Source organism: Anomaloglossus baeobatrachus, chromosome 3 (genome assembly GCF_048569485.1).
Source record: "Anomaloglossus baeobatrachus isolate aAnoBae1 chromosome 3, aAnoBae1.hap1, whole genome shotgun sequence".
Lineage (NCBI taxonomy): Eukaryota > Metazoa > Chordata > Amphibia > Anura > Aromobatidae > Anomaloglossus > Anomaloglossus baeobatrachus.
In genome coordinates, this window is record NC_134355.1 from 43,534,523 (window position 1) to 43,559,804 (window position 25,282).

Genomic DNA, 25,282 nt, shown 5'->3' on the forward strand with positions numbered 1-25,282 from the left:
TGAGAGCACTCAGAATCTACATTTCCCGCACGGCGCCCCTGCGCCGCTCGGATGCACTCTTTGTCCTTGTCGCTGGTCAGCGTAAAGGGTCGCAAGCTTCCAAATCCACCCTGGCTCGGTGGATCAAGGAACCAATTCTTGAAGCCTACCGTTCTGCTGGGCTTCCGGTTCCCTCAGGGTTGAAGGCCCATTCTACCAGAGCCGTGGGTGCGTCCTGGGCATTACGGCACCAGGCTACGGCTCAGCAGGTGTGCCAGGCAGCTACCTGGTCGAGTCTGCACACTTTTACCAAGCATTATCAGGTGCATACCTACGCTTCGGCGGACGCCAGCCTAGGTAGACAAGTCCTTCAGGCGGCGGTTGCCCACCTGTAGGAAAGGGCTGTTTTACGGTCCTATCACGAGGTGTTATTTTACCCACCCAGGGACTGCTTTTGGACGTCCCAATTGTCTGGGTCTCCCAATTAGGAGCGACAAAGAAGAAGGGAATTTTGTTTACTTACCGTAAATTCCTTTTCTTCTAGCTCCAACTGGGAGACCCAGCACCCGCCCTGTTTTCTTAGGGATTTTTGTTTTTTCGGGTACACATGTTGTTCATGTTGACTGGTTTCGGTTCTCCGATGTTTCTTCGGATTGAATTTGTTCTTAAACCAGTTATTGGCTTTCCTCCTTCTTGCTTTTGCACTAAAACTGAGGAGCCCGTGATCCCACGGGGGGTGTATAGGCAGAAGGGGAGGGGCTTTACACTTTTAAGTGTAATACTTTGTGTGGCCTCCGGAGGCAGTAGCTATACACCCAATTGTGTGGGTCTCCCAATTGGAGCTAGAAGAAAAGGAATTTACGGTAAGTAAACAAAATTCCCTTCTTTCATCATAGGAAAAAAAAAAAAAAAACGTTAAATGTGACCATAATTGTGCTGCCTTGCTCCCTGGTCATCTTTATCACCCAGTGAATGCAGTGAAAACAAAAGAAAAAAAAAACAATGGTGGAATACTTTTGTTCACCATTTATCCATTTTTTTTTTTTTTTTTTTTTTAATTCCCCCCCCCACCCCCCCGTTTTTCAGTACAGCGTATGGAAAAATGAACGGTGTCATTCTAAGCTGCAGCGCACACTGCCCTCGTACAAATGCGTAAATGGAAAAATAAAATTAAAAAGTTCTGGATCTTTTACAGTTTAGATTTATAGTATTAGTAATTTCTTTGCCTCTTGGATGTCTCAGTTCTGTCTTAATTAGAATTGTGTTTTCCTTCAGTAATAACTTCCTCCGGCTGTGCGTTCTGAAAGTGACCCAACAAAGCGAGAAGCATCTAGAGAAGATCCTGAACGTGGACGAGTTTGTGAAGAGAATCTTCTCTGTCATACACAGTAATGACCCCGTAGCTCGGGCTATAACTCTCCGGTAAGTGGTCGGCCACATCCGAGCGTGTGCAGGAAGTTGTTTTTACTGTTTAGTGGTGCTTTAAATCTTAAGGTGGTGTCGCACAAAGCAACAACGACGTCGCTGCTAAGTCACCATTTTCTGTGACGTAGCAGCGACGTCCCGTCGCTGTGTGTGACATCCAGCAACAAGCTGGCCCCTGCTGTGAGGTCGCCGCTCGTTGCTGAATGTCCTGCTTCATTTTTTGGACGTTGTTCTCCCGCTGTGAAGCACACATCGCTGTGTGTGACAGCGAGAGAGCGACGAACTGAAGCGAGCACTCAGCAGGATGCCGGCGTTTGGCAGCCTGCGGTAAGCTGTAACCACGGTAAACATCGGGTAACCAAGAAGCCCTTTCCTTGGTTACCCGATATTTACCTTCGTTACCAGCGTCCGCCGCTCTCACGCTGTCAGTGCCGGCTCCTGCTCCCTGTACACGTAGCTGCAGTACACATCGGGTAATTAACCCGATGTGTACTCTGGCTAGGAGTGCAGGGAACAGGAGCCGGCACTGACAGCGTGAGAGCGGCGGACGCTGGTAACTAAGGTAAATATCGAGTAACCTATTGACGGTAGATGTAAAACTCCTGGCTAAGATGCTTGCAAATAGGCTCACCAAAGTCATTACATCCCTAATACACCCAGCTCAAGCAGGGTTTATGCCCAACAAATCCACGGCAACTAACCTTAGGAGACTGAACCTGAATATGCAGATACCGGCGGAAAATAAGGGGAGGCGGGTTATTCTCTCCCTAGACGCGGCCACAGCTTTTGACAGCGTAGAGTGGGGGTACCTATGGGCTACGATGCGATCAATGGGGTTTGGGGAAGTGTATATTAGGTGGGTGCAGCTGTTGTACTCTGCTCCTACGGCAAGAATTAGGGCAAATGGCAGCATGTCAGATAGATTTTCTCTCTATAGGGGCACAAGGCAGGGGTGCCGACTGTCCCCCCTGTTGTTTGCTATCGAACCACTGGCGGCGGTGATGCGGCGGGATCCTGGTGTAGTGGATTACCGATATGGGAGTGTAGAGGAGAAAGTGGCCTTATATGCAAACGATTTATTATTGTTTCTGGCAGATGCAGGGAGTTCCTTGGAGGCGGTAATGAGGGTCATATCTAACTTTGGAAGGATATCCGGGCTCACGATAAATTGGGACAAATCGGTTTTGATGCCACTAGATGAAACGCCTTCCAATGTAGTGGTGACTTGTGCTCCGGTTCAGGTGGTGTCAGAGTTTAAATATCTGGGAATTATGATATCCAATAAACTGACTGACTATGAATGTCTTAATCTCGCCCCCCTTTTACTTAAGTTCAAACAAAAGATTCTGGCCTGGTCTAAACTGTACCTTTCGGCGGTGGGGAGAGTCAACTTAGCTAAAATGATACTAATGCCCCAACTGCTCTATGTGCTCTATAATGCCCCGGTATGGCTACCACAAAATAGGTTTTTATAAAATAAATTCTATTTTCTGAGGCTTAATCTGGGGAAGGAAGCGCTCACGGATGAGGTTAGAATATTTACAGAGACCAAAAGACGAAGGGGGACTGGCTCTACCTAATCCTTGGTGCTATTACTTAGCTGCCCAGAACCAACACATGGTGGGGTGGGGTGTGACAAGTTTGGAGACCTCGGCAGGGAAAATATTACAGTATGTGATTGGAAAAGGTCCTCTGCTGGCAAGTCTGGAGGCGGGAAAGTTTCATCCACACTCTGCATTATATCCTACTATACAGTTGATAGATATAGTATGGGGTAAGATGAAACAGGTGAGACAGGTAACCGGGTTCACTAGATATACCCCCATGTGGGACAACCCCAACATTCCAAAATTTTTATCCCTTAAAGAATTTGGGCAATGGAGGAGAATTGGTATCTGGTACCTCTCCCAAGTGATGGATGGAAACATATTTAAGACTTTTGAAGTACTGCTAAAACACTTCCCACTGGGACATAGTATGTTTTATAAATACCTGCAGCTACGTCACGCATTTCAATCGCAGAACAGAATAACACCAATTGTTATACAATCAGATAGTGTAATTAATATATTAGGGACGCAGAGAGGGACGGCAGGATGTATATCGATGGTCTACGGGGGACTTCTGTCCATGTCGGTTGGGAGGCAACAAATTGGGGCATATGCAAGGTGGGTGGAAGATTTGGGAGAAATTGGGGAGGAGAAATGGGAGTCTATTTTGCAATATGTCATCAAAATATCTCTGAGCGAGGCGAAACGGCTATCGCAATTATATGTTATATATAGAACCCCCGTGTGGATGAAGAAAGTGGGAGTGAGAACGGATTCCAAATGTCCAAAATGTACTGTGGAAGAAGCAGGGATCATGCACATGTTGTGGGAATGCCCGTGTTTACAAGGGTTCTGGATCACAGTGTTAAATTTAATTCAATCAGTGATGCAAGTGGACCTACCCAGAAACCCGCTGGTGTGTGCTGGGCTATGTGGATGAAGTGGGGGATCCGCTGGTGTGTGTGCTGGGCTCTGTGGATGAAGTGGGGAACCCGCTGGTGTGTGTGCTGGGCTATGTGGATGAAGTGGGGAACCCGCTGGTGTGTGTGCTGGGCTATGTGGATGAAGTGGGGAACCCGCTGGTGTGTGTGCTGGGCTATGTGGATGAAGTGGGGAACCCGCTGGTGTGTGTGCTGGGCTATGTGGATGAAGTGGGGAACCCACTGGTGTGTGTGCTGGGCTATGTGGATGAAGTGGGGAACCCGCTGGTGTGTGTGCTGGGCTATGTGGATGAAGTGGGGTTGGATGAACAAGAGAAACTGGCAGTGGCACGATTGTTGTATGCAGCAAGGAAACTAATTGCCTTGTATTGGCTATCTGAAAAAGCACCGACACGTAAGGAATTTGTTGAAAAAGTGAATTATATTTTCTTTGTCGCTCCATTGGGAGACCCATTTTACTCAGCAGCAGCTGCTGATTGTATCGGTTGGAAGAAAAGAGGGCCCCCACGGGGCCCCCGGCATGCTCCCTTCTCACCCCACTGAGTCGGCGGTGCTGTTAAGGTTGAGGTACCCATTGTGGGTACGACGGCCGGAACCTCATGCCGTGTTTCCTTCTCCATCCCTGCGGGCTCTGGTAGAAGTGGGATCCGAAGCGGTCATCCAGGTTCTGGGACCGTGCTCCCTCCGCAGCCCCTGAGGGAATCTGCTGGACAGGAGCTTATCTATCCTCAGGGACAGGGCCCTGCATCCACGAGGTACTCTGTGTCCCCATGGGGACTGTGTATGGAGCGCCTGGTTTCCGGACGCCGCTGAATTGTGAAGACCGGGGACTACCGCGCCGACCGCGCCTGCTTGTCGGCCGCAGTATTAAATTTAGTCCCCGGCTTCATCGCGGCCTAGTGGCAAAACTCCCGCCCCCGGGCCTGTCTATCAGAGATAGGGGCGGGACAGCCGACCTGATGTCGGATGTGAGGGCCGGGGCATCCTGTATGCTCCCTCCCCCCTCACTGATCACTGTGGGGACCCCAGATTCCCGCACTTTCTTTGTCGCTCTATTGGGAGACCCAGACAATTGGGTGTATAGCTACTGCCTCCGGAGGCCACACAAAGTATTACACTTAAAAGTGTAAGGCCCCTCCCCTTCTGCCTATACACCCTCCGTGGGATCACGGACTCCTCAGTGTTCATGCTTTGTGCGAAGGAGGTCAGACATTCCACGCATAGCTCCACTGTTTAGTCAGCAGCAGCTGCTGACTATGTCGGATGGAAGAAAAGAGGGCCCATACTAGGGCCCCCAGCATGCTCCCTTCTCACCCCACTTTTTGTCGGCGGTGTTTATTAAGGTTGAGGTACCCATTGCGGGTACGGAGGCTGGAGCCCACATGCTGTTTTCCTTCCCCATCCCCTTAGGGCTCTGGGTGAAGTGGGATCTTATCGGTCTCCAGGCACTGAGGCCATGCTCCATCCACAGCCCCCGGGAATCTGCTGGACATGGAGCGGAGTATCCTCAGGGACATGGCCCTGCTACGTTGAGGTACTCTGTGTCCCCGTGGGGACCGCGCACAGACACACGGCAGCACTGCTGGGTGTGTTAGTGCGCCAGGGACGGCGGCGCTGCCCGCACTGGTGCCATCGCACACTACAGCATAGCTGGGTGTGTTAGAGTATTGGGGGACTACCGCGCTAACCGCCGCTGCCATTTTTATCTCAGGCGCGGCTGCGACTTGTGGTGCGCTGGGGACTTCCGCGCCGACCAGGGCTTATATGCCGGCCGCGCTTATCACTCTAGTCCCCGGCTTGTGCGGCCTAGTCTCACTTCGTTACCGCCCACAGGCCTGCCAGTCAGGGTAAGGGCGTGACGCTGCACAGCACGGCAGCGCTGAGAGCTGGAGTATGCTTTGCATACTCCACCCCTCTCACTGTATACACTGTGAAACCGGATTCCCGCACTTTCTGGGGCACGCCCACGGCCTCCTCCTCTACACAGGACGCCGGCAGCCATTCATGTCAGTTTTTTCTGTGGCTGAGAAAAGAGACAAGTTTGGGAAGACCCTGGCAGGGACTCTGATGGTCACACAATCGCTGTGAGCGGGAGGTAACCAGCACCTGTGGTGCTGACCCGACTAGTGCCGAAGTGCACATATAGATATATGCTTGTACGCTATACATTGCACTGTTCGGTCGCTGTTTTGTATTTTGGCTATATACCCTCCTTGATTGTTCGGAGGAGATAACAGCATATCGTCTGTGAAAAACAAGGGTGCAGAAGCACAGGTTTTCTATACAGCCTGTACAGCATGTACGGCTATACTGCCGGCAGGTTACATGGACCCCCATTGTATGATATGCTCGGCCCCTGTGGCACGTACTCAGCCGGAATCTCTGCTAATAGTCCAGGTGACAGGGACGGAGTTTGCAGTATTTACTGACAGACTTTCTGGGACTATGGCTATGATACTAGAAGCCTTGCAGTCCAGACAGGTCTCTCAGACCATGGGCACTGTTCATTCATTGCCCCCTGGTCCCCCCTCCCCAGTTGGTACAACAATGTGCTCCGGGAGTGTCTCATAGATCTCAGGGTGAGGGGTCTGACTCGGACGCAGTCCCAGGCCCCCTAAGCGACCTCGCTAGGAGCATCCCTCGACATATTCAGGGTCTCAGCATGGGGACTCTCTCTATGATGAGGCGGAGGTATCTGATCAGGATTCTGATCCTGAGAACGTTCTCTACCTGGATACACCTGTTTGTGACTCCGTAGTGATCGATCTTACGGCGTCCATCAATCAAATGTTGGTTTTTTCTCCCTCAGCTCCTACGCTTGAGGAGTCAGCTTCTCAGCAGGAGAAGTTCCGTTTCAGGTTCCCCAAGCGTACATTGAGTACGTTTCTGGGTCGCTCTGACTTCAGGGAGGCAGTCCAAAACCACCAGGCTTGACCAGATATCGTTTTTTTCCAAGCGCCTTAAGGATACACGTTATTCCTTCCCTTTTGACGTTGTCGAGGGCTAGGTTCAGTGTTCCAGGGTGGACCCTCCTATCTCCAGCGGCTAAATCCTTAGTTGCAGCGGAAGATATGGCTTCACTCATAGATGCCGCTGACAGACAGATGGAGCTCTGGTTGAAATCCATCTATGAAGCTATTGGCGCGTCTTTTGCTCCAACTTTCGCAGCCGTCTGGGCGCTCCATTGAGGCGGTCTGCGCCGCAGACTGCGTCTTCCCTTCTCAAACGTCAGCGTTTGCGTCATACGCCATTAATGCTGTCCTGGACTCGGCGAGCCGGAAGGCAGTTGCGTCCGACAATTCAGTGTTAATACGCAGAGCCTTGAAGTTGCGGGAATGGAAGGCAGATTCTGCTTCCAAAAAAGTGCTTAACCAGTTTGACAATCTCTGGCGACCGCTTGTTTTGGTGAGCGACTGGATGAATTCATCAAACAATCCAAGGAAAAAGATACATCTTTTCCTCAGGCTAAACCGACATACCCCAACAGAGGAGGGGACAGTCGAGGTTTCGGTCCTTGCGGGGCGTGGGCAGGTTCAATTCTCCTCGTCCAATAGGCCTCAGAAGGATCAGAGGAATTCCGATTCATGGCGGCCTAAATCACGTCCTAAAAGACCGCCGGAGGTACCGCCACCAAGGCGGCTTCCTCATGACTTTCGGTCTCCTCACACCGCATCCTCGGTCGGTGGCAGGCTCTCCCGCTGTTGCGACACCTGACTGCCACAGGTAAAAGACCGTTGGGTGAGAGACATTCTGTCTCACGGGTACAGGATAGAGTTCAGTTCTCGTCCTCCAACTCGATTCTTCAGAACTTCTCCACCTCCCGACCGAGCCGATGCTCTTCGGCAAGCGGTGTGCACTCTAAAGGCAGAAGGAGTGGTGTTCCCTGTTCATCTTCAGGAGCAAGGTCACGGTTTTTACTCCAATTTGTTTGTGGTGCCAAAAAAGGATGGGTCTTTCCGTCCCGTTCTGGACCTAAAACTGCTCAACAAGCACGTAAAAACCAGGCGGTTCCGGATGGAATCCCTCCGCTCCGTCATCGCCTCAATGTCTCAAGGAGATTTCCTAGCGTCAATAGACATCAAGGATGCTTATCTCCACGTGCCGATTGCTCCAGAGCACCAGCGTTTTTCTACGCTTCGTTATACGAGACGAACACCTTCAGTTCGTAGCTCTGCCTTTCGGGCTGGCGACAGCCCCACGGGTCTTCACCAAGGTCATGGCAGCAGTAGTAGCAATCCTGCACTCTCAGGGTCACTCTGTGATCCCTTACTTGGACGTTCTACTTGTCAAGGCACCCTCTCAAGAGGCATGCCAACACAGCCTGAACGTTCCGCTGGAGACTCTCCTGAGTTTCGGGGGGATCATCAACTTTTCAAAGTCAAATCTGACCCCGACCCAATCGCTAACATATCTTGGCATGGAGTTTTCATACTCTCTCAGCGATAGTGAAGCTTCCGCTGGACAAACAGCGTCCACTACAGACAGGGGTGCAATCTCTCCTTCAAGGCCAGTCGCACCCCTTGAGGCGCCTCATGCACTTCCTAGGGAAGATGGTAGCAACAATGGAAGCAGTCCCTTTCGCGCAGTTTCATCTGCGTCCACTACAATGGGACATTCTCCGCCAAGGGAACGGGAAGTCGACGTCCATCGACAGGAACGTCCCCCTTTCTCAGGCGGCCAAGGAATCTCTTCGGTGGTGGCTGCTTCCCACCTCATTGTCAAAAAGAAAGTCCTTCCTACCCCCATCCTGGGCGGTGGTCACGACAGACGCAAGTCTATCAGGGTGGGGAGCAGTTTTTCTCCACCACAGGGCTCAAGGTACGTGGACTCAGCAAGAGTCCACCCTTCAGATCAATGTTCTGGAAATCAGAGCAGTGTATCTTGCCCTACAAGTCTTCCAGCAGTGGCTGGAAGGAAAGCAGATCCGAATCCAGTCGGACAACTCCACAGCGGTGGCATACATCAACCACCAAGGAGGAACACGCAGTCGGCAAGCCTTCCACGAAGTCCGGCGGGTTCTGACGGGGGTGGAAGACATGGCATCCACCATATCCGCAGTTCACATCCCGGGCGTAGAAAACTGGGAAGCAGACTTCCTCAGTCACCAGGGTATGGACGCAGGGGAATGGTCTCTTCACCCGGACGTGTTTCAGGAGATCTGTCGCCGCTGGGGGATGCCGGACGTCGACCTAATGGCGTCCCGGCACAACAACAAGGTCCCGGTTTTCATGGCACGGTCTCACGATCACCGAGCTCTGGCGGCGGACGCCTTAGTTCAAGATTGGTCGCAGTTCCGGCTACCTTATGTGTTCCCACCTCTGGCACTGTTGCCCAGAGTGCTGCGCAAGATCAGGTCCGACTGCCGCCGCGCCCTCCTCGTCGCTCCAGACTGGCCAACGAGGTCGTGGTACCCGGATCTGTGGCATCTCACGGTAGGCCAACCGTGGGCACTACCAGACCGACCAGACTGGCTGTCTCAAGGGCCGTTTTTCCATCGGAATGCTGCGGCCCTCAACCTGACGGTGTGGCCATTGAGTCCTGGATCCTAGCATCTGCAGGGTTATCTCAAGAGGTCATTGCCACTATGAGACAGGCTAGAAAACCATCCTCCGCCAAGATCTACCACAGGACGTGGAATATATTCTTATCTTGGTGCTCTGCTCAGGGAGTTTCTCCCTGGCCAATTGCCTTGCCTACTTTCTTTCCTTCCTGCAATTCGGTTGGAAAAAGGTTTGTCGCTCTGCTCCTTTAATGGACAAATCTCAGCGCTCTCTGTATTTTTTTCAGAAGCGCCTAGCAAGACTTCCTCAGGTACGCACGTTCCTGCAGGGGGTTTGCCGCTTAGTCTCTCCTTACAAACGGCTGTTAGAACCCTGTGATTTGAACAGGGTGCTGATGGTTCTTCAGAAACCACCATTCGAGCCTATGAGGGATTTTTCTCTCTCACGCCTTTCGCAGAAAGTGGTTTTCCTAGGAGCAGTCACTTCACTTGGGAGAGTGTCTGTCGGGGCAGCATTGTCGTGCAAAGCCCCCTTCCCGGTGTCTCACCAGGTCAAGGGGTTCTGCGTCTGGTTCCAGAATTTCCCCCTAAGGGGGTATCCCCCCTTTCATCTCAATCAGGGTATCCCCGTACCCTCTGTTTGTCTTTATCCAGTTCACCAATGTGAAAAGGATTTGCACTTGATTAGATCTAGTGAGAGCACTCAGACTCTACATCGATCGTACGGCGTCCCTGCGCCGCTCGGATGCACTCTTGTCCTTGTCGCTAGCCAGCGTAAAGGGTCGCAGGCTTCCAAATCAAGCCTGGCTCGGTGGATCAAGGAAGCAATTCTCGAGCTTATCGTTCTGCTGGGCTTACGGTTCCCTCAGGGCTGAAGGTCCATTCTACCACAGCTGTGGATGCGTCCCGGGCTTGAGGCACCAGGCTACGGCTCAGCTTGTGTGTCAGGCGGCTACCTGGTCCAGCCTCCACACTTTCACGAAACACTATCAGGTGCATACCTATGCTTCGGCGGATGCCAGCATAGGCAGACGAGTCCTTCAGGCGGCGGTTGCCCACCTGTAGGAAGGGGCCGTTTTACGGCTCTATTACGAGGTATTATTTTACCCACCCAGGGATTGCTTTTGGACATCCCAATTGTCTGGGTCTCCCAATAGAGCGACAAAGAAGAAGGGAATTTTGTTTACTTACCGTAAATTCCTTTTCTTCTAGCTCTAATTGGGAGACCCAGCACCCGCCCTGTTTTTTTGTATACACATGTTGTTCATGTTGAATGGTTTCAGTTCTCCGATATTCCTTCGGATTGAATTTACTTAAACCAGTTTATTGGCTTTCCTCCTTCTTGCTTTTGCACTAAAACTGAGGAGTCCGTGATCCCACGGAGGGTGTATAGGCAGAAGGGGAGGGGCCTTACACTTTTGAGTGTAATACTTTGTGTGGCCTCCGGAGGCAGTAGCTATACACCCAATTGTCTGGGTCTCCCAATTAGAGCTAGAAGAAAAGGAATTTACGGTAAGTAAACAAAATTCCCTTCTTTCCTAACGCCGCCCATGGCTTCACTCCTCCCCTGAGAGCTCCGGCAGCCATCTTTAGGACATTCTGCCGGTGGAGAATCACAGAGAACAGCTCTGCAGCTCTGGGAGACCAGGCAGGGAATCTGGAGCGCACACACCCCGCTTTTTAGCGGTCGGTAAGCCTGCACCGGTCACTCGGTGTTGGTCCCCTTGGGTGCCGGTATAGATACGTATATATATATATACTTATTTCTGTTCGGCCGGGCTGTATACCCTTTTTCTATATACCCTCAGTGATCACGCTCCTAGGACACAACAGCATGTCGGCCACAAGGAGCAAGGGCACTAAAGCACAGGGTTTTTTTGCGACATGTACCTCTTGTAGGGCCATGCTACCTGCGGGTTCCACCTACCCTCACTGTGAGCAATGCTCGACCCCTGTTACGCTTGCTCAGCCGGAGCCTCGGTCAGTGGGCCCCTCGGCTCAGGCAGACCCCCCTGCTTCCACTGTCCAGGTGGCAGCGACAGAGTTTGCAGTTTTTGCTGAAAAGCTCTCAGAGTCACTCTCACAATCCATGGCTCAGTCTATAGACAAATGGTCTGCCAAGTTGCTGGAAGCCCTGCAGTCCAGACCGGTCCTTACACAGGCCCCTGACCCTGATAGATCGGCGCCTCCAGGTCCCTCTCGGTACACCCCGGCCGGGGTGGACCCTAGGTCTCACGTGGAGGACTCCTCCACGGACCACAGTCCCAGACCAGCTAAGCGGGCTCGCTTGGAATCTTCCCCGACTTCCTCACGCTGCTCGGGTTCCCAGCTTGAGGACTCTCTGGAGGACGAGGCGGAGGTTGCAGCTCAGGGCTCGGACCCTGATGTTGCTCTCAATCTTGATACACCTGAAGGGGACGCCTTAGTAAATGATCTTATCTCGTCCATCAATCAGGTGTTGGATCTATCTCCCCCGCCTCCACCTATAGAGGAGTCGGCTTCGCAGCAGGAGAAACACCAGTTTAGGTTTCCCAAACGTATACGGAGTGCATTTTTTGATCACTCTAACTTCAGAGATGCTGTCCAGAAGCCCAGAGCGGTTCCGGACAAGCGCTTTACTAAGCGCCTTACTGACACACGTTACCCCTTCCCCGCTGACGTAGTTAAGGGTTGGGCTCAATGTCCTAAGGTGGATCCCCCAGTCTCCAGATTGGCGGCTAGATCTGTAGTTTCGGTTGCAGATGGCTCATCACTAAAAGATGCCACTGACAGGCAGATAGAGCTCCTGGTGAAATCCATCTATGAGGCCACGGGAGCGTCTTTTGCCCCGGCTTTTGCAGCCGTGTGGGCACTCCAAGCTATCTCAGCTTGTCTGGCTGAGATTAATGCGGTCACACGTACGTCTGCCCCGCAGGTTGCATCTTTAACCTCTCAGGCGTCGGCGTTTTCTTCCTACGCCATGAACGCAGTCCTAGACTCTGCTAGCCGTACAGCGGTGGCATCCGCTAATTCGGTTGCAGTCCACAGGGCCATGTGGCTGCGCGAATGGAAGGCAGACTCGGCTTCCAAGAGGTTCTTAACCGGTTTGCCGTTTTCTGGCGAGAGATTGTTTGGCGAACGTTTGGATGAGATTATTAAGGAATCCAAGGGAAAGGACTCCTCCTTACCCCAGTCCAAACCTAAGAGACCTCAGCAACGAAAAATTCAATCGCGGTTTCGGTCCTTTCGTCCCTCCACCAAGCCACAGTCCTCTTCGTCCAATAGACAGGACAAAGGCCAGAGGAACTCCTATGCGTGGCGATCTAAGTCACGCCCCCAAAAGACCGCCGGAGGCACTGCTTCCAAGGCGGCCTCCTCATGACTCACGGCATCCCCGAACCGCATCCTCGGTCGGTGGCAGGCTCTCCCGCTTTCGCGACGCCTGGTGGCCACATGTTCAAGACCGATGGGTGAGAGACATTCTGTCTCACGGTTACAGGATAGAGTTCAGCTCTCGTCCTCCGACTCGTTTCTTCAGAACCTCCCCGCCCCCCGCGCGAGCAGACGCACTTTTTCAAGCAGTGGACGCTCTGAAAAAAGGAGTCGTGACCCCCGTTCCCACTCAGGAACAGGGTCGCGGTTTTTACTCCAACTTATTCGTGGTGCCAAAGAAAGACGGATCATTCCGTCCCGTTCTGGACCTCAAATTGCTCAACAAACACGTGAGCACCAGACGATTCCGGATGGAATCTCTCCGCTCGGTCATCGCCTCGATGTCACAAGGAGACTTCCTCGCATCGATCGACATCAAGGATGCCTATCTCCATGTGCCGATCGCACCAGAACATCAACGCTTTTTGCGTTTTGCCATCGGGGACGAACACCTTCAGTTCGTGGCATTGCCCTTCGGCCTGGCGACAGCCCCAAGGGTTTTCACCAAAGTCATGGCATCCGTTGTGGCGGTCCTGCATTCTCAGGGGCACTCGGTGATTCCCTACTTAGACGATCTCCTAGTCAGGGCACCTTCTCGGGCGGCGTGTCAACACAGCCTTTCCGTCGCTCTGGAGACCCTCCAGCAGTTCGGGTGGCTCATCAACTTCCCAAAATCCAAGTTGACACCGACCCAATCTCTGACCTATCTAGGGATGGAGTTTCATACACAGTCAGCGGTAGTCAAGCTACCACTAGACAAACAGCTGTCACTGCAGGCAGGGGTGCAGTCTCTGATTCAGACTCAGTCGCACCCCTTGAGACGCCTCATGCACTTCCTGGGGAAGATGGTGGCAGCGATGGAAGCAGTGCCCTTCGCGCAATTCCATCTGCGTCCGCTCCAGTGGGACATTCTCCACAAATGGGACAGGAGGTCGAACTCTCTCGACAGGAACGTCTCTCTTTCCCTTGCAACCAAGACGTCTCTTCAGTGGTGGCTTCTTCCCACTTCTCTATCACAGGGAAAATCCTTCCTGCCCCCAACCTGGGCTGTGGTCACCACGGACGCGAGCCTGTCAGGGTGGGGAGCGGTGTTCCTCCATCACAGGGCTCAGGGAACCTGGACCCCGATAGTCTTCCCTGCAGATCAATGTCCTGGAGATAAGGGCAGTGTATCTGGCCCTATTGGCTTTCCAGCGGTTGCTGGAGGGCAGGCAGATCCGTATCCAGTCGGACAACGCCACTGCCGTCGCATACATCAACCACCAAGGCGGCACTCGCAGTCGTCAAGCCTTCCAGGAAGTCCAGCGAATTCTGCAGTGGGTGGAAGCCACAGCATCCACCATCTCCGCAGTTCACATACCGGGCGTAGAAAACTGGGAGGCAGATTTTCTCAGTCGTCAGGGCATGGACGCAGGGGAATGGTCTCTTCACCCAGACGTGTTTCAAGAGATCTGTCGCCGCTGGGGAACGCCGGACGTCGATCTCATGGCGTCACGGCACAACAACAAGGTCCCGGCCTTCATGGCACGATCTCAAGATCACAGAGCTCTGGCGGCGGACGCATTAGTTCAGGATTGGTCGCAGTTTCAACTGCCTTATGTATTTCCTCCTCTGGCAATGCTGCCCAGAGTACTACGCAAGATCAGGTCCGACTGCCGTCGCGCCATTCTCGTCGCTCCAGACTGGCCGAGGCGGTCATGGTACCCGGATTTGTGGCATCTCACGGTGGGTCAGCCGTGGGCGCTGCCAGACCGCCCAGACTTGCTGTCGCAAGGGCCGTTTTTCCATCTGAATTCTACGGCCCTCAACCTGACTGTGTGGCCATTGAGTCCTGGCTCCTAGCGTCTTCAGGGTTGTCTCAGGATGTCATTGCCACTATGAGACAGGCCAGGAAACCGACGTCCGCCAAGATCTATCACAGGACTTGGCGGATTTTCTTGTCCTGGTGTTCTGATAAAGGTTTTACTCCCTGGCCTTTTGCCTTACCCACTTTTCTTTCCTTCCTTCAATCCGGAATGGATAAGGGGTTGTCACTTAGTTCCCTCAAAGGGCAAGTATCGGCACTCTCAATATTCTTTCAAAAGCGCCTGGCCAAGCTTCCGCAGGTCCGCACGTTCCTGCAGGGAGTTTGCCACATAGTCCCACCTTACAAGCGTCCGCTGGAACCCTGGGACCTTAACAGGGTGCTAACGGCTCTTCAGAAACCGCCTTTTGAGCCGCTGCGGGATGTCTCCTTATCGCGTCTTTCGCAGAAAGTGGCATTTCTAGTAGCAGTTACTTCACTCCGTAGAGTGTCGGAGCTTGCAGCACTGTCATGCAAAGCCCCCTTCTTGGTTTTTCACCAGGATAAGGTGGTTCTGCGTCCTGTTTCGGAATTTCTCCCTAAGGTGGTATCGCCTTTTCATCTCAATCAGGATATCACCTTACCTTCATTTTGCCCTAATCCAATTCACCGCTTTGAAAAGGATTTGCACTCATTAGATCTAGTGAGAGCACTCCGTTTCTACGTGTCTCGCACAGCGCCCCTGCGCCATTCAGATGCGCTTTTTGTCCTTGTGGCTGGTCAGCGTAAGGGTTCGCAAGCTTCCAGGTCAACCTTGGCTCGGTGGATTAAGGAACCGATTCTTGAAGCCTACCGTTCTTCGGGGCTTCCGATTCCTTCGGGGCTGAAAGCCCATTCTACCAGAGCCGTGGGGGCGTCCTGGGCATTGCGGCACCAGGCAACGGCTCTACAAGTGTGTCAGGCAGCTACGTGGTCTAGTCTGCACACTTTCACAAAGCACTATCAAGTGCATGCCTATGCTTCGGCAGATGCCAGTCTAGGTAGGCGAGTCCTTCAGGCGGCGGTGGCCCACCTGTAAGAGGGAGTCGTGTCGGCTCTTGTTATCGAGGTATTCTTTTACCCACCCAGGGACTGCTCTTGGACGTCCCAATTGTCTGGGTCTCCCAATGGAGCGACAAAGAAGAAGGGAATTTCTTCGGCGCTCCATTGGGAGACCCAGACGATTGGGTGTATAGCTACTGCCTCCGGAGGCCACACAAAGCATTACACTAAAAAGTGTAAGGCCCCTCCCCTTCTGGCTATACACCCCCAGTGGGATCACTGGCTCACCAGTTTTTCAAGCTTTGTGCGAAGGAGGCACACATCCATGCAATAGCTCCACTGTTTAGTCAGCAGTAGCTGCTGACTATGTCGGATGGAAGAAAAGTGGGCCCATATGGGGCCCCCAGCATGCTCCCTTCTCACCCCACTTGTGGTTTGTAAGGTTGAGGTACCTATTGCTGGTACGGAGGCTGGAGCCCACATGCTGCTTTCCTTCCCCATCCCCCTGATGGGGCTCTGGGTGAAGTGGGATCTTACCGGTCTCCAGGCACTGAGACCGGGCTCCATCCACAGACCCAGAGAACCTGCTGGATTTGGAGCTGAGTATCCTCAGGGACAGGGCCCTGCGACATTAAGGTACTCTGTGTCCCCGTACACATCGCGCACACACGCACCAGCATTGCTGGGAGTGCTAGTGCGCCGGGGACAACAGCGCAGAGCGCTTGTGCTATTATTCACTGCAGCTTTGCTGAGTGAATTTATGTATTGGGAACGGCCGCGCCGGCCGCTGCTGGGTGTTTTACACTGTGGCGCGGCTGGGACTTGTGGTGCGCCGGGGACTTCCGCGCCGGCCGTGCACATAGGACGGCCGCGCTTATTACTCGAGTCCCCGGCTTTGCGGCCTAGTTTTCCTTTCGTTCCCGCCCCCAGCCCTGCCAGTCAGGGAAAGGGCGGGACGCTGTACAGTAAGTCAGCGCAGGGAGCTGGAGTCTGCTTTGCATTCTCCAGCCCCCTTCACTAGACTCAGTGGGACGCCGGGTTCCCGCTCTTGTCTCGGGCACGCCCTCGGCCCGCCCCTCGTCTCTGGACGCCGGCAGCCATTCCGGCACGCAGAGCGGGAAAACGGAGACAAGCGCTGAGCTAGCAGTCACAGGAGGCGCCACACACCTGCTTTTGTGCGGGCGGTAAGCGGCAGCTGCAGTGCTGACCCACTAATGCCGAAGTGTCCTGCTGTACTTTTTGTAAAGTCGCTATTCAGGATGCAGGCCTAGAAACAGCAGCTAAAAAGCAGCGGTGCTAAAGCACAGACTATACATGGCACTGTAATGGCTATTCTTGGCTGTCTACCCGCTTAGATGGCTAGCCAGCGGCAGCAAACAGCAAGGGTGCTAAGACACAAGCTTTCAAGGCTGCTGGAATTGCATGTGCTGCAGTGTTTATTTTCATGTTTGTATGCTATACATTCACTGTATGTCGCTATTCTTGGCTAATGCTCCTGGATAACTTGACAACAGCAGCAGAAAAGCAAGGGTGCCAAGGCACAAGCTTTCAATGCTGCTTGGATTGCATGTGCTGCAGTGTTTATTTTCATGCTTGTATGCTATACATTCACTGTATGTAGCTATTCTTCGCTAATGCTCCTGAATAACTAGACAACAGCAGCAGAAAAGCAAAGGTGCCAAGGCACAAGCTTTCTAGGCTGCTTGTACTACATGTGCTGAAGTGTTTATTTGTACTTCATGCTTGTATGCATTCACTGTAAGGTCGCTATTCTTAGCTAATGCTCCTAGATGGCTAGACAACAACAGCAAAAAAGCAGGGGTGCCAAGGCACAGGCTTTCTATGCTGCTTGTACTGCATGTGATACGGTTCCAGGGCCCCCAGTATGTGCAATTGCTCAACCGGGGTCTCCGCTACAGGTAGCCAAAAGACCACCTGTGATCCCTGTCCATGGACAGGGATGGAGTTGCAGTTTCCGCTGCTTTATTGTCTGTGATTATGACTAATATCTTACAGACTTTGCAGTCCAGATGTACCTTGGCCAAGGTTGATTCAATGCCCCTGGCCACCCTGATTGGGAATAAATCAGGGTTCCAGGGGGGTCCCATGCATCCCAGGGTGCAGGCTCTGACACGGACGACAGTCCCAGACGGCCTAAGCGAGCTCCATGGGAATGGCCCTCGACTTCATCACTGGTCAGGGTCACCACAGGGGTACTCTCTGTATCATGAGGCAGACGTAGCTGTTCACGACTCTGATCTTGAGACCGCTCTCAATCCGGATGCACCGGATGGTGACGCTATAGTGAATAATCTTATAGCGTCCATCAATGGAAAGTTGGGTATTTCCCCCTCAACTCCTCCAGGGGAGGGGTCAGCTTCACAGCAGGATAAATCCCTCTTTCAGTATCTCAAGTGTATATTGAGTATTTTTCTGGCGCTGACTTCAGAGAAGCAGTTCAGAAACACCACGCTTACCAGATAAGCGTTTTCTCCAAACGTTTTAAGGATACACGTTATCCCTTTCACCTGACGTGGTGAAGCGCTAGACCCAGGGTCCAAAGGTGGATCCCCCAATCCCCAGGCTTGCGGCTAGATCCATAGTTGCAGTGAAGATGGGACTTCACTTAAAGATACCATTGACAGACAGATGGACCTCTGGTTGAAGTCTGTCTGTGAAGCTGTCAGCGTGTCGGTTGCTCCGGCATTCGCAGCCGTATGGGCACTCTAACCTATTTCAGCGGCGCTTGCGCAGCTGGTCTTGAGCACATGTACATCTGTGCCGCAGGTGGTGTCCTTAACCTCGCAATGTCTGCATTGAGACTTACCCTAGTAATGCTGTCCTGGAGGGACAGTCGAGGTTGGTCCTTCCCAGGCTCGGGCAGGTCCCAATTGTCCTCGCCCAAAAGGGCTTAAAAGGCTCAGAGGGGCTCAGATTCCGGCCGGGCTCAATCACGCCCAAGGAAGGCAGCAGGAGGAACCGCTACCAAGGCGGTCTCCTCATGACTGTCAGCTCTCTCTTTCCGCATCCGCGGTTGGTGGCAGAGTCTCCCGCTTGGGGACATTTAACTGCCACAGGTCACAGACCGGTGGGTGAGAGACATTTTGTCTCACGTGTTCAGGATAGAACTCTGTTCTCGTCCTCCGACGCGATTCTTCATTCCCCCCCCCTCCCCCCACCGAGCCGTCGCTCTTCTGCAGGCAGAAGAAGTGGTAATCCCTGTTCCTCTTCAGGAACAAGACACGGTTTTTTCCTCCAATCTGATTGGGGTGCCAAAAAAGGGGTGGCTCTTTCCGTTCCGTTCTGGACCTAACACTGCTCACCAAGCACGTGAAGGCCAGGCGGTTCCGGATGTAACCCTCCGCTCCGTCATTGCCTCAATGTCGCAAGGAGATTTCCTAGCATCAATAGACATCAGGATGCCTATCTCCACGTGCCGATTGCTCCAGAGCACCAGCGTGTGCTACGTTTTCGTCATTGAAGACGAGTATCTTCAGTGCGTAGCCCTGCCCTTCGGTCTGGCGACAGCCCTACGGGTTTTCACCAAGTTCAGGGCAGCAGTGGGAGCAGTCCTGCACTCTCAGGGTCACTCTGTGATCCTTACTGGGACGATCCACTTGTCAAGGCACCCTCTCAAGAGGCATGCCAACGCAGCCTGAACGTGGCGCTGGAGACTCTCCAGAGTTTCGGGTGGATCATCAACTTTTCAAGGTTACATCGGGCACCGACCCAATCGCCGACATATCTGAGCATGGAGTTTCACACTCTCTCAGCGGTAGTGAACCTTCCGCTGGACAAGCAGCGTTCACTACAGACGGGGGTGCAGTCTCTCCTTCAAGGCCAGTCACACCCCTTCAGACGTCTCATGCAGAGGCAGTCACTTTCGCGCAGTTTCATCTGCGTCCACTTCAATGGGACATTCTTTGCCAATGGGTTGGGGAGTCGACGTCCCTAGACAGGAACGTTTCCCTTCTCAGACGGTCATGGAGTCCATCCTTCAAATCAATGTTTTTGGAACTTGCCCTGCAAGCCTTCCAGCAGTGGCTGGAAGGAAAACAGATCCGAATTCAGTCGGACAATTCCACAGCGGTGGCAGACATCGCCCACCAAGGCGGAACACGCATCGCCAAGCCTACCTGGCAATCCGGCGGATTCTGATGTGGGTGGGGGACAGAGCATCCACCATATCCGCAGTTCACATCCCGGGCGTAGGAAATTGGGAAGCAGACTTCCTCAGTCGCCTGGGTATGGACGCAGGGAAATGGCCTCTGCACCCAGAATGGTGTCAGGAAATCTGTAGCCGCTGGGGGATGCCGGACGTCGACCTAATGGCGTCTCGACACAACAACAAGGTCCCGATTTTCACGGCGCGGTCTCACGAGCAAAGAGCTCTGGCGGCAGGCGCCTTAGTTCAGGATTGGTCGCAGTTCCAGCTACCCTATGTGTTTCCACCTCTGGCACTGTTGCCCAGAGTGCTACGCAAGCTTAGCTCCGCTTGCCGCCGCGCCATCCTCGTAGTCCCAGACTGGCCGAGGAGGTCGTGGTTCCCGGATCTGTGGCATCTCACGGTCGGCCAACCGTGGGCACCCTCAGACCGGCCAGACTTACTGTCCCAAGGGCCGTTTTTTCCACTGAATTCTACGACCCTGATCATGACTGTGTGGCCATCGAGCCCGGGATCCTAGCGTCTTCAGGATTGTCTCAAGTCGTCATTGCCACCATGAGACGGGCTAGGAAGCTGACGTCTGCCACGATCTACCACAAGACGTGGAAGATATTCTTCTCTTAGCGCTCTGCTCAGGGAGTGTCTCCCTGGACATTTGCATTGCCTACCTTTCCTTCCTTCCTGCAATCTGCTTTGGGAAAAGGTTTGTCGCTCGGCTCCCTTAACGGACGAGTCCCAGCGCTGTCTGTATTCTTTCAGAATCGCATAGTACGACTTCCTCAGGTACGCACGTTCCTGCAGGGGGTTGGTCGCATTCTCCCTCCGTACAAGAGGCCGTTAGACCCATGGGATCTGCACAGGGTACTTATGGCTCTCCAGGAGCCGCCCTTGGGGCCTCTGAGGGATGTTTTTTTCACTTTCTCGACTGTCACAGAAAGTGGCTTTTTTAGTAACGGTCACGTCTCTTCAGAGAGTGTCCGAGCTAGCAGCGCGGTCATCCAAAGCTCCTTTCCTGGTGTTTCACCAAGACAAGGTAGTGCTGCGCCTGATTACGGGGTTTCTCCCTAAGGTGGTATCCCCCTTTCATCTCAGTCAGGATATCTCCTTACCTTCCTTTTGTCCTCATCCAGTTCTTCGATATGAATTGGATTTGCATTTGTTGGATTTGATGAGAGAGCTCAGAATCTACTTTTCCCGCACGGCGCCCCTGCGCCGCTCGGATGCACTCTTTATACTTGTCACTGGTCAGCGCAAAGGGTCGCAGGCTTGCAAAGCCACCCTGGCTCGATGGATCAAGGAACCAATTCTTGAAGCCTACCGTTCTGCTGTGCTTCCGGTTCCATCAGGGCTGAAGGCCCATTCTACCAGAGCCGTGGGTGCGTCCTGGGCATTACGACACCAGGCTACGGCTCAACAGGTGTGCCAGGCAGCTACCTGGTCGAGTCTGCACACTGTCACCAAACATTATCAGGTGCATACCTATGCTTCGGCGGACGCCAGCCTAGGTAGAAGAGTCCTGCAGGCGGCAGTTGCCTCCCCGTAGGGGAGGGCTGTCTTTGCAGCTCTAACATGAGGTATTTCTTTACCCACCCAGGGACAGCTTTTGGACGTCCCAATCGTCTGGGTCTCCCAATGGAGCGCCGAAGAAGAAGGGAATTTTGTTACTTACCGTAAATTCCTTTTCTTCTAGCTCCTATTGGGAGACCCAGCACCCGCCCTGTTGTCCTTCGGGATTTTTGGGTTGGTTTTTCGGGTACACATGTTGTTCATGTTGAACGGTTTTCAGTTCTCCGATGTTACTTCGGAGTGAATTTGTTTAAACCAGTTATTGGCTTTCCTCCTTCTTGCTTTGGCACTAAAACTGGTGAGCCAGTGATCCCACTGGGGGTGTATAGCCAGAAGGGGAGGGGCCTTACACTTTTTAGTGTAATGCTTTGTGTGGCCTCCGGAGGCAGTAGCTATACACCCAATCGTCTGGGTCTCCCAATAGGAGCTAGAAGAAAAGGAATTTACGGTAAGTAACAAAATTCCCTTCTTTGTTTACTTACCGTAAATTCCTTTTCTTCTAGCTCCTATTGGGAGACCCAGCACCCGCCCCTGTTCCCTTCGGGCTAGTTGTTCTTTGTTGTTCATGTTCAATTGTTTCATGGTTTTTCAGTTCTCCGAACATCCTTCGGATTGAATTTACCTTAAACCAATTTATAAGTTTCCTCCTTCCTGCTTTTGCACCAAAACTGAGGAGCCCGTGAGGCACGGGAGGGTGTATAGGCAGAGGGGAGGGGTTACACTTTTTAAAGTGTAATACTTTGTGTGGCCTCCGGAGGCAGAAGCTATACACCCAATTGTCTGGGTCTCCCAATAGGAGCTAGAAGAAAAGGAATTTACGGTAAGTAAACAAAATTCCCTTCATTTATATGGAGAAAAATGTTTATATTAAAAGGGGAAGGAGAACTCAATATGAGAAGATCTGGAGCAAGTGGCTGGACTTTCCAGGATTAGCGTCATTTGATCTACTGAAAGATAGGATATTTAGTCTATAGGTAGGAAAGGAAAGATCGCAGTGGCTGAGAAATAAGGAGGGCAGGTCATTAGGTGAATAAAGAGGGATGTAGAGAGTGGAGGGGTGAGACTGTCGACCGGAAGAGGAGGGGGGGGAGGGGGGAGGGGAGGGAGGGGAGGGGAGGGGGTATGTGTGAGGACTACCCTCACAATTTTATGTTTATGAAAGTTTTAAAATGCAATAAAAATGTATCTGATTTAAAAAAAAAAATATCGGGTTAACAAGAGAAGTGCTTTCCTTGGTTACCCGATATTTACCTTAGTTACGCTTCCACGCATCGCTGGTGGCTGGTCACTGGTCGCTGGTGAGATCTGCCTGTTTGACAGCTCAGCAGCGACCATGTAACGACGCAGCAGCAGCGATCCTGATAAGGTCAGATCGCTGGTCGTGATCACTGCTGCGTCGCTATGTGTGACACCACCTTTAGTCCCCTGCCCCCGGTCTAATACTCACCCTCACCTTTTGCCAGCGCTGCTCCAGTCTCACCTTGCCATGTTGTGCCTCTATATACTGACTAATGCAAGATGCATACAGCTGCACACTAAAATGCCAACAATGTATAAGGGAACTCTGGTACTGCATTACTGCTATATGAAAAAATTAGATTTCTTTGTCGCTCCATTGGGAGACCCAGACAATTGGGGTGTATAGCTTCTGCCTCCGGAGGCCACACAAAGTATTACACTTTAAAAAGTGTAACCCCTCCCCTCTGCCTATACACCCTCCCGTGGATCACGGGCTCCCCAGTTTTATGCTTTGTGTGGAAGGAGGCACACATCCACTCATGCATTCTCAACTTAGTTATGTCGGTTGGAAGAAAAGAGGGCCCCCACGGGGCCCCCGGCATGTTCCCTTCTCACCCCACTACGTCGGCGGTGTTGTTAAGGTTGAGGTACCCATTGCGGGTACAGAGGCTGGAGCCACATGCCGTCTCCTTCACCATCCCTTAAGCGGCTCTGGGAGAAGTGGGATCCTAAGCGGTCATCCACGTGCTGGGACCGTGCTCCATCCGCAGCCCCTGTGGGAACCTGCTGGACCGGAGCCTCTTCAACCTCAGGGACCGGGCCCTGCAACTCAAAGGTACTCTGTGTCCCCATTGGGGACTGTGCAGGGAGCGCACCTTCTTCCCGGAAGCCGCGGCGGCTGCTGAATTCAGGAGGCCGGTGGACTTCCGCGCCGACCGTGCCTGCTTGTCGGGCACGGTCTCAAATTTAGTCCCCGGCTTCATCGCGGCCTAGTCGCAAAAATCCCGCCCCCGGGCCTGCCTGTCAGGGGAAAGGGCGGGATTACCGACCTGACGTCGGATGTGAGGGCTGGAGCATCCTGCATGTTTCCTCCCCCCTCACTGATCACTGTGGGGACCCCAGATTGCCGCACTTTGCTGGCGCCGCCCACGGCTCCACTCCTCCCCTGAGAGCTCCGGCAGCCATTTTTTGGCATTCTGCCGGTGGAGGATTCTCAGTGAACAGCTCTGCAGCTCCGGGGGATCCAAGGCAGGGAATCTGGAGGACACACTCCGCTCGTTAGCGGTCGGTAAGCCACACCGGTCACCCGGTGCTGGTCCCCCTAGGGTGCCAGATTAGATACGTATATATCTATATCTATCTGTTCGGTGGGCTGTATACCCCTTTCCCATATACCCTCAGTGATCACTCTCCTAGGAGACAACAGCATGTCGTCCACAAGGAGCAAAGCTGCTAAGGCACAGGGTTTTTTTGCGGCATGTACCTCTTGTGGGGCTATGTTACCTGCGGGTTCCACCTACCCTCACTGTGAGCAATGCTCGACCCCTGTTTCGCTTGCTCAGCCAGAGCCTCGGACACTGGTGGGCCCCTCGGCTCATGTACTCCTGCCCGGACCGTAGTCCTAGACCGGCTAAGCGGCCTCGCTGGGACTCTTCCCCGACTTCCTCTCGCTGCTCGGGATCCCAGCTTGAGGACTCTCTGGAGGACGAGGCGGACGTCGCAGCTCAGGGCTCTGACCCTGACGTTGCCCTTAACCTTGATACACCTGAGGGGGACGCCTTAGTAAATGATGTTATCTCGTCCATCAACTAGGTGTTAGATCTCTCTCCCCCGCCTCCTCCTGTAGAGGAGTCGGCGTCTCAGCAGGAGAAACACCAGTTTCGGTTCCCCAAACATACACGCAATACGCTTTTTGATCACTCTAACTTCAGGGACGCTGTCCAGAAGCCCAGAGCGGTCCCGGACAAGCGCTTTACTAAGCGCCTCACTGACACGCGTTACCCCTTCCCATCTGAAGTCGTTAAGGGTTGGGCTCACTGTCCCAAGGTGGATCCTCCAGTCTCAAGATTGGCGGCTAGATCCGTGGTGTCGGTTGCAGATGGCTCATCGCTAAAGGATGCCACTGACAGGCAGATAGAGCTCCTGGTGAAGTCCATCTATGAGGCCACGGGCGCGTCTTTTGCCCCGGCCTTTGCAGCCGTGTGGGCACTCCAAGCTATCTCGGCTTGTCTGGCTGAGATTAATGCTGTCACACGCAATTCTGCTCCGCAAGTTGCGTCTTTGACCTCTCAGGCGTCAGCCTTTTCATCCTACGCCATGAACGCCGTCCTGGACTCTGCTAGCCGTACAGCTGTAGCATCCGCTAACTCTGTGGCAGTCCGCAGGGCCATGTGAGTGCGCGAATGGCAGGCAGATTCCTCAATGTCACAAGGAGACTTCCTAGCATCGTTCGACATCAAGGATGCTTATCTCCATGTACCGATCGCACCCGAGCATCAACGTTTCCTGCGTTTCGCCATCGGGGACGAACACCTCCAGTTCGTGGCATTGCCTTTCGGCTTGGCGACAGCACCACGGGTTTTCACCAAAGTCATGGCATCCGTTGTGGCGGTCCTGCACTCTCAGGGCCACTCGGTGATTCCCTACTTGGACGATCTCCTAGTCAGGGCCCCGTCTCGGGTG

The 25,282-nt window shown here is 53.1% G+C and overlaps 1 protein-coding gene across 1 annotated transcript in view; it reads left to right on the forward strand.

Annotated features, from left to right (window-relative positions):
- Positions 1–25,282, forward strand: part of INTS7 (integrator complex subunit 7) — a 128,497-nt gene that overhangs the window by 14,892 nt on the left and 88,323 nt on the right. Inside the window, 1 exon segment of the mRNA XM_075341436.1 lies at positions 1,255–1,401. Within this exon segment, the coding sequence (XP_075197551.1) occupies positions 1,255–1,401 (147 nt within the window).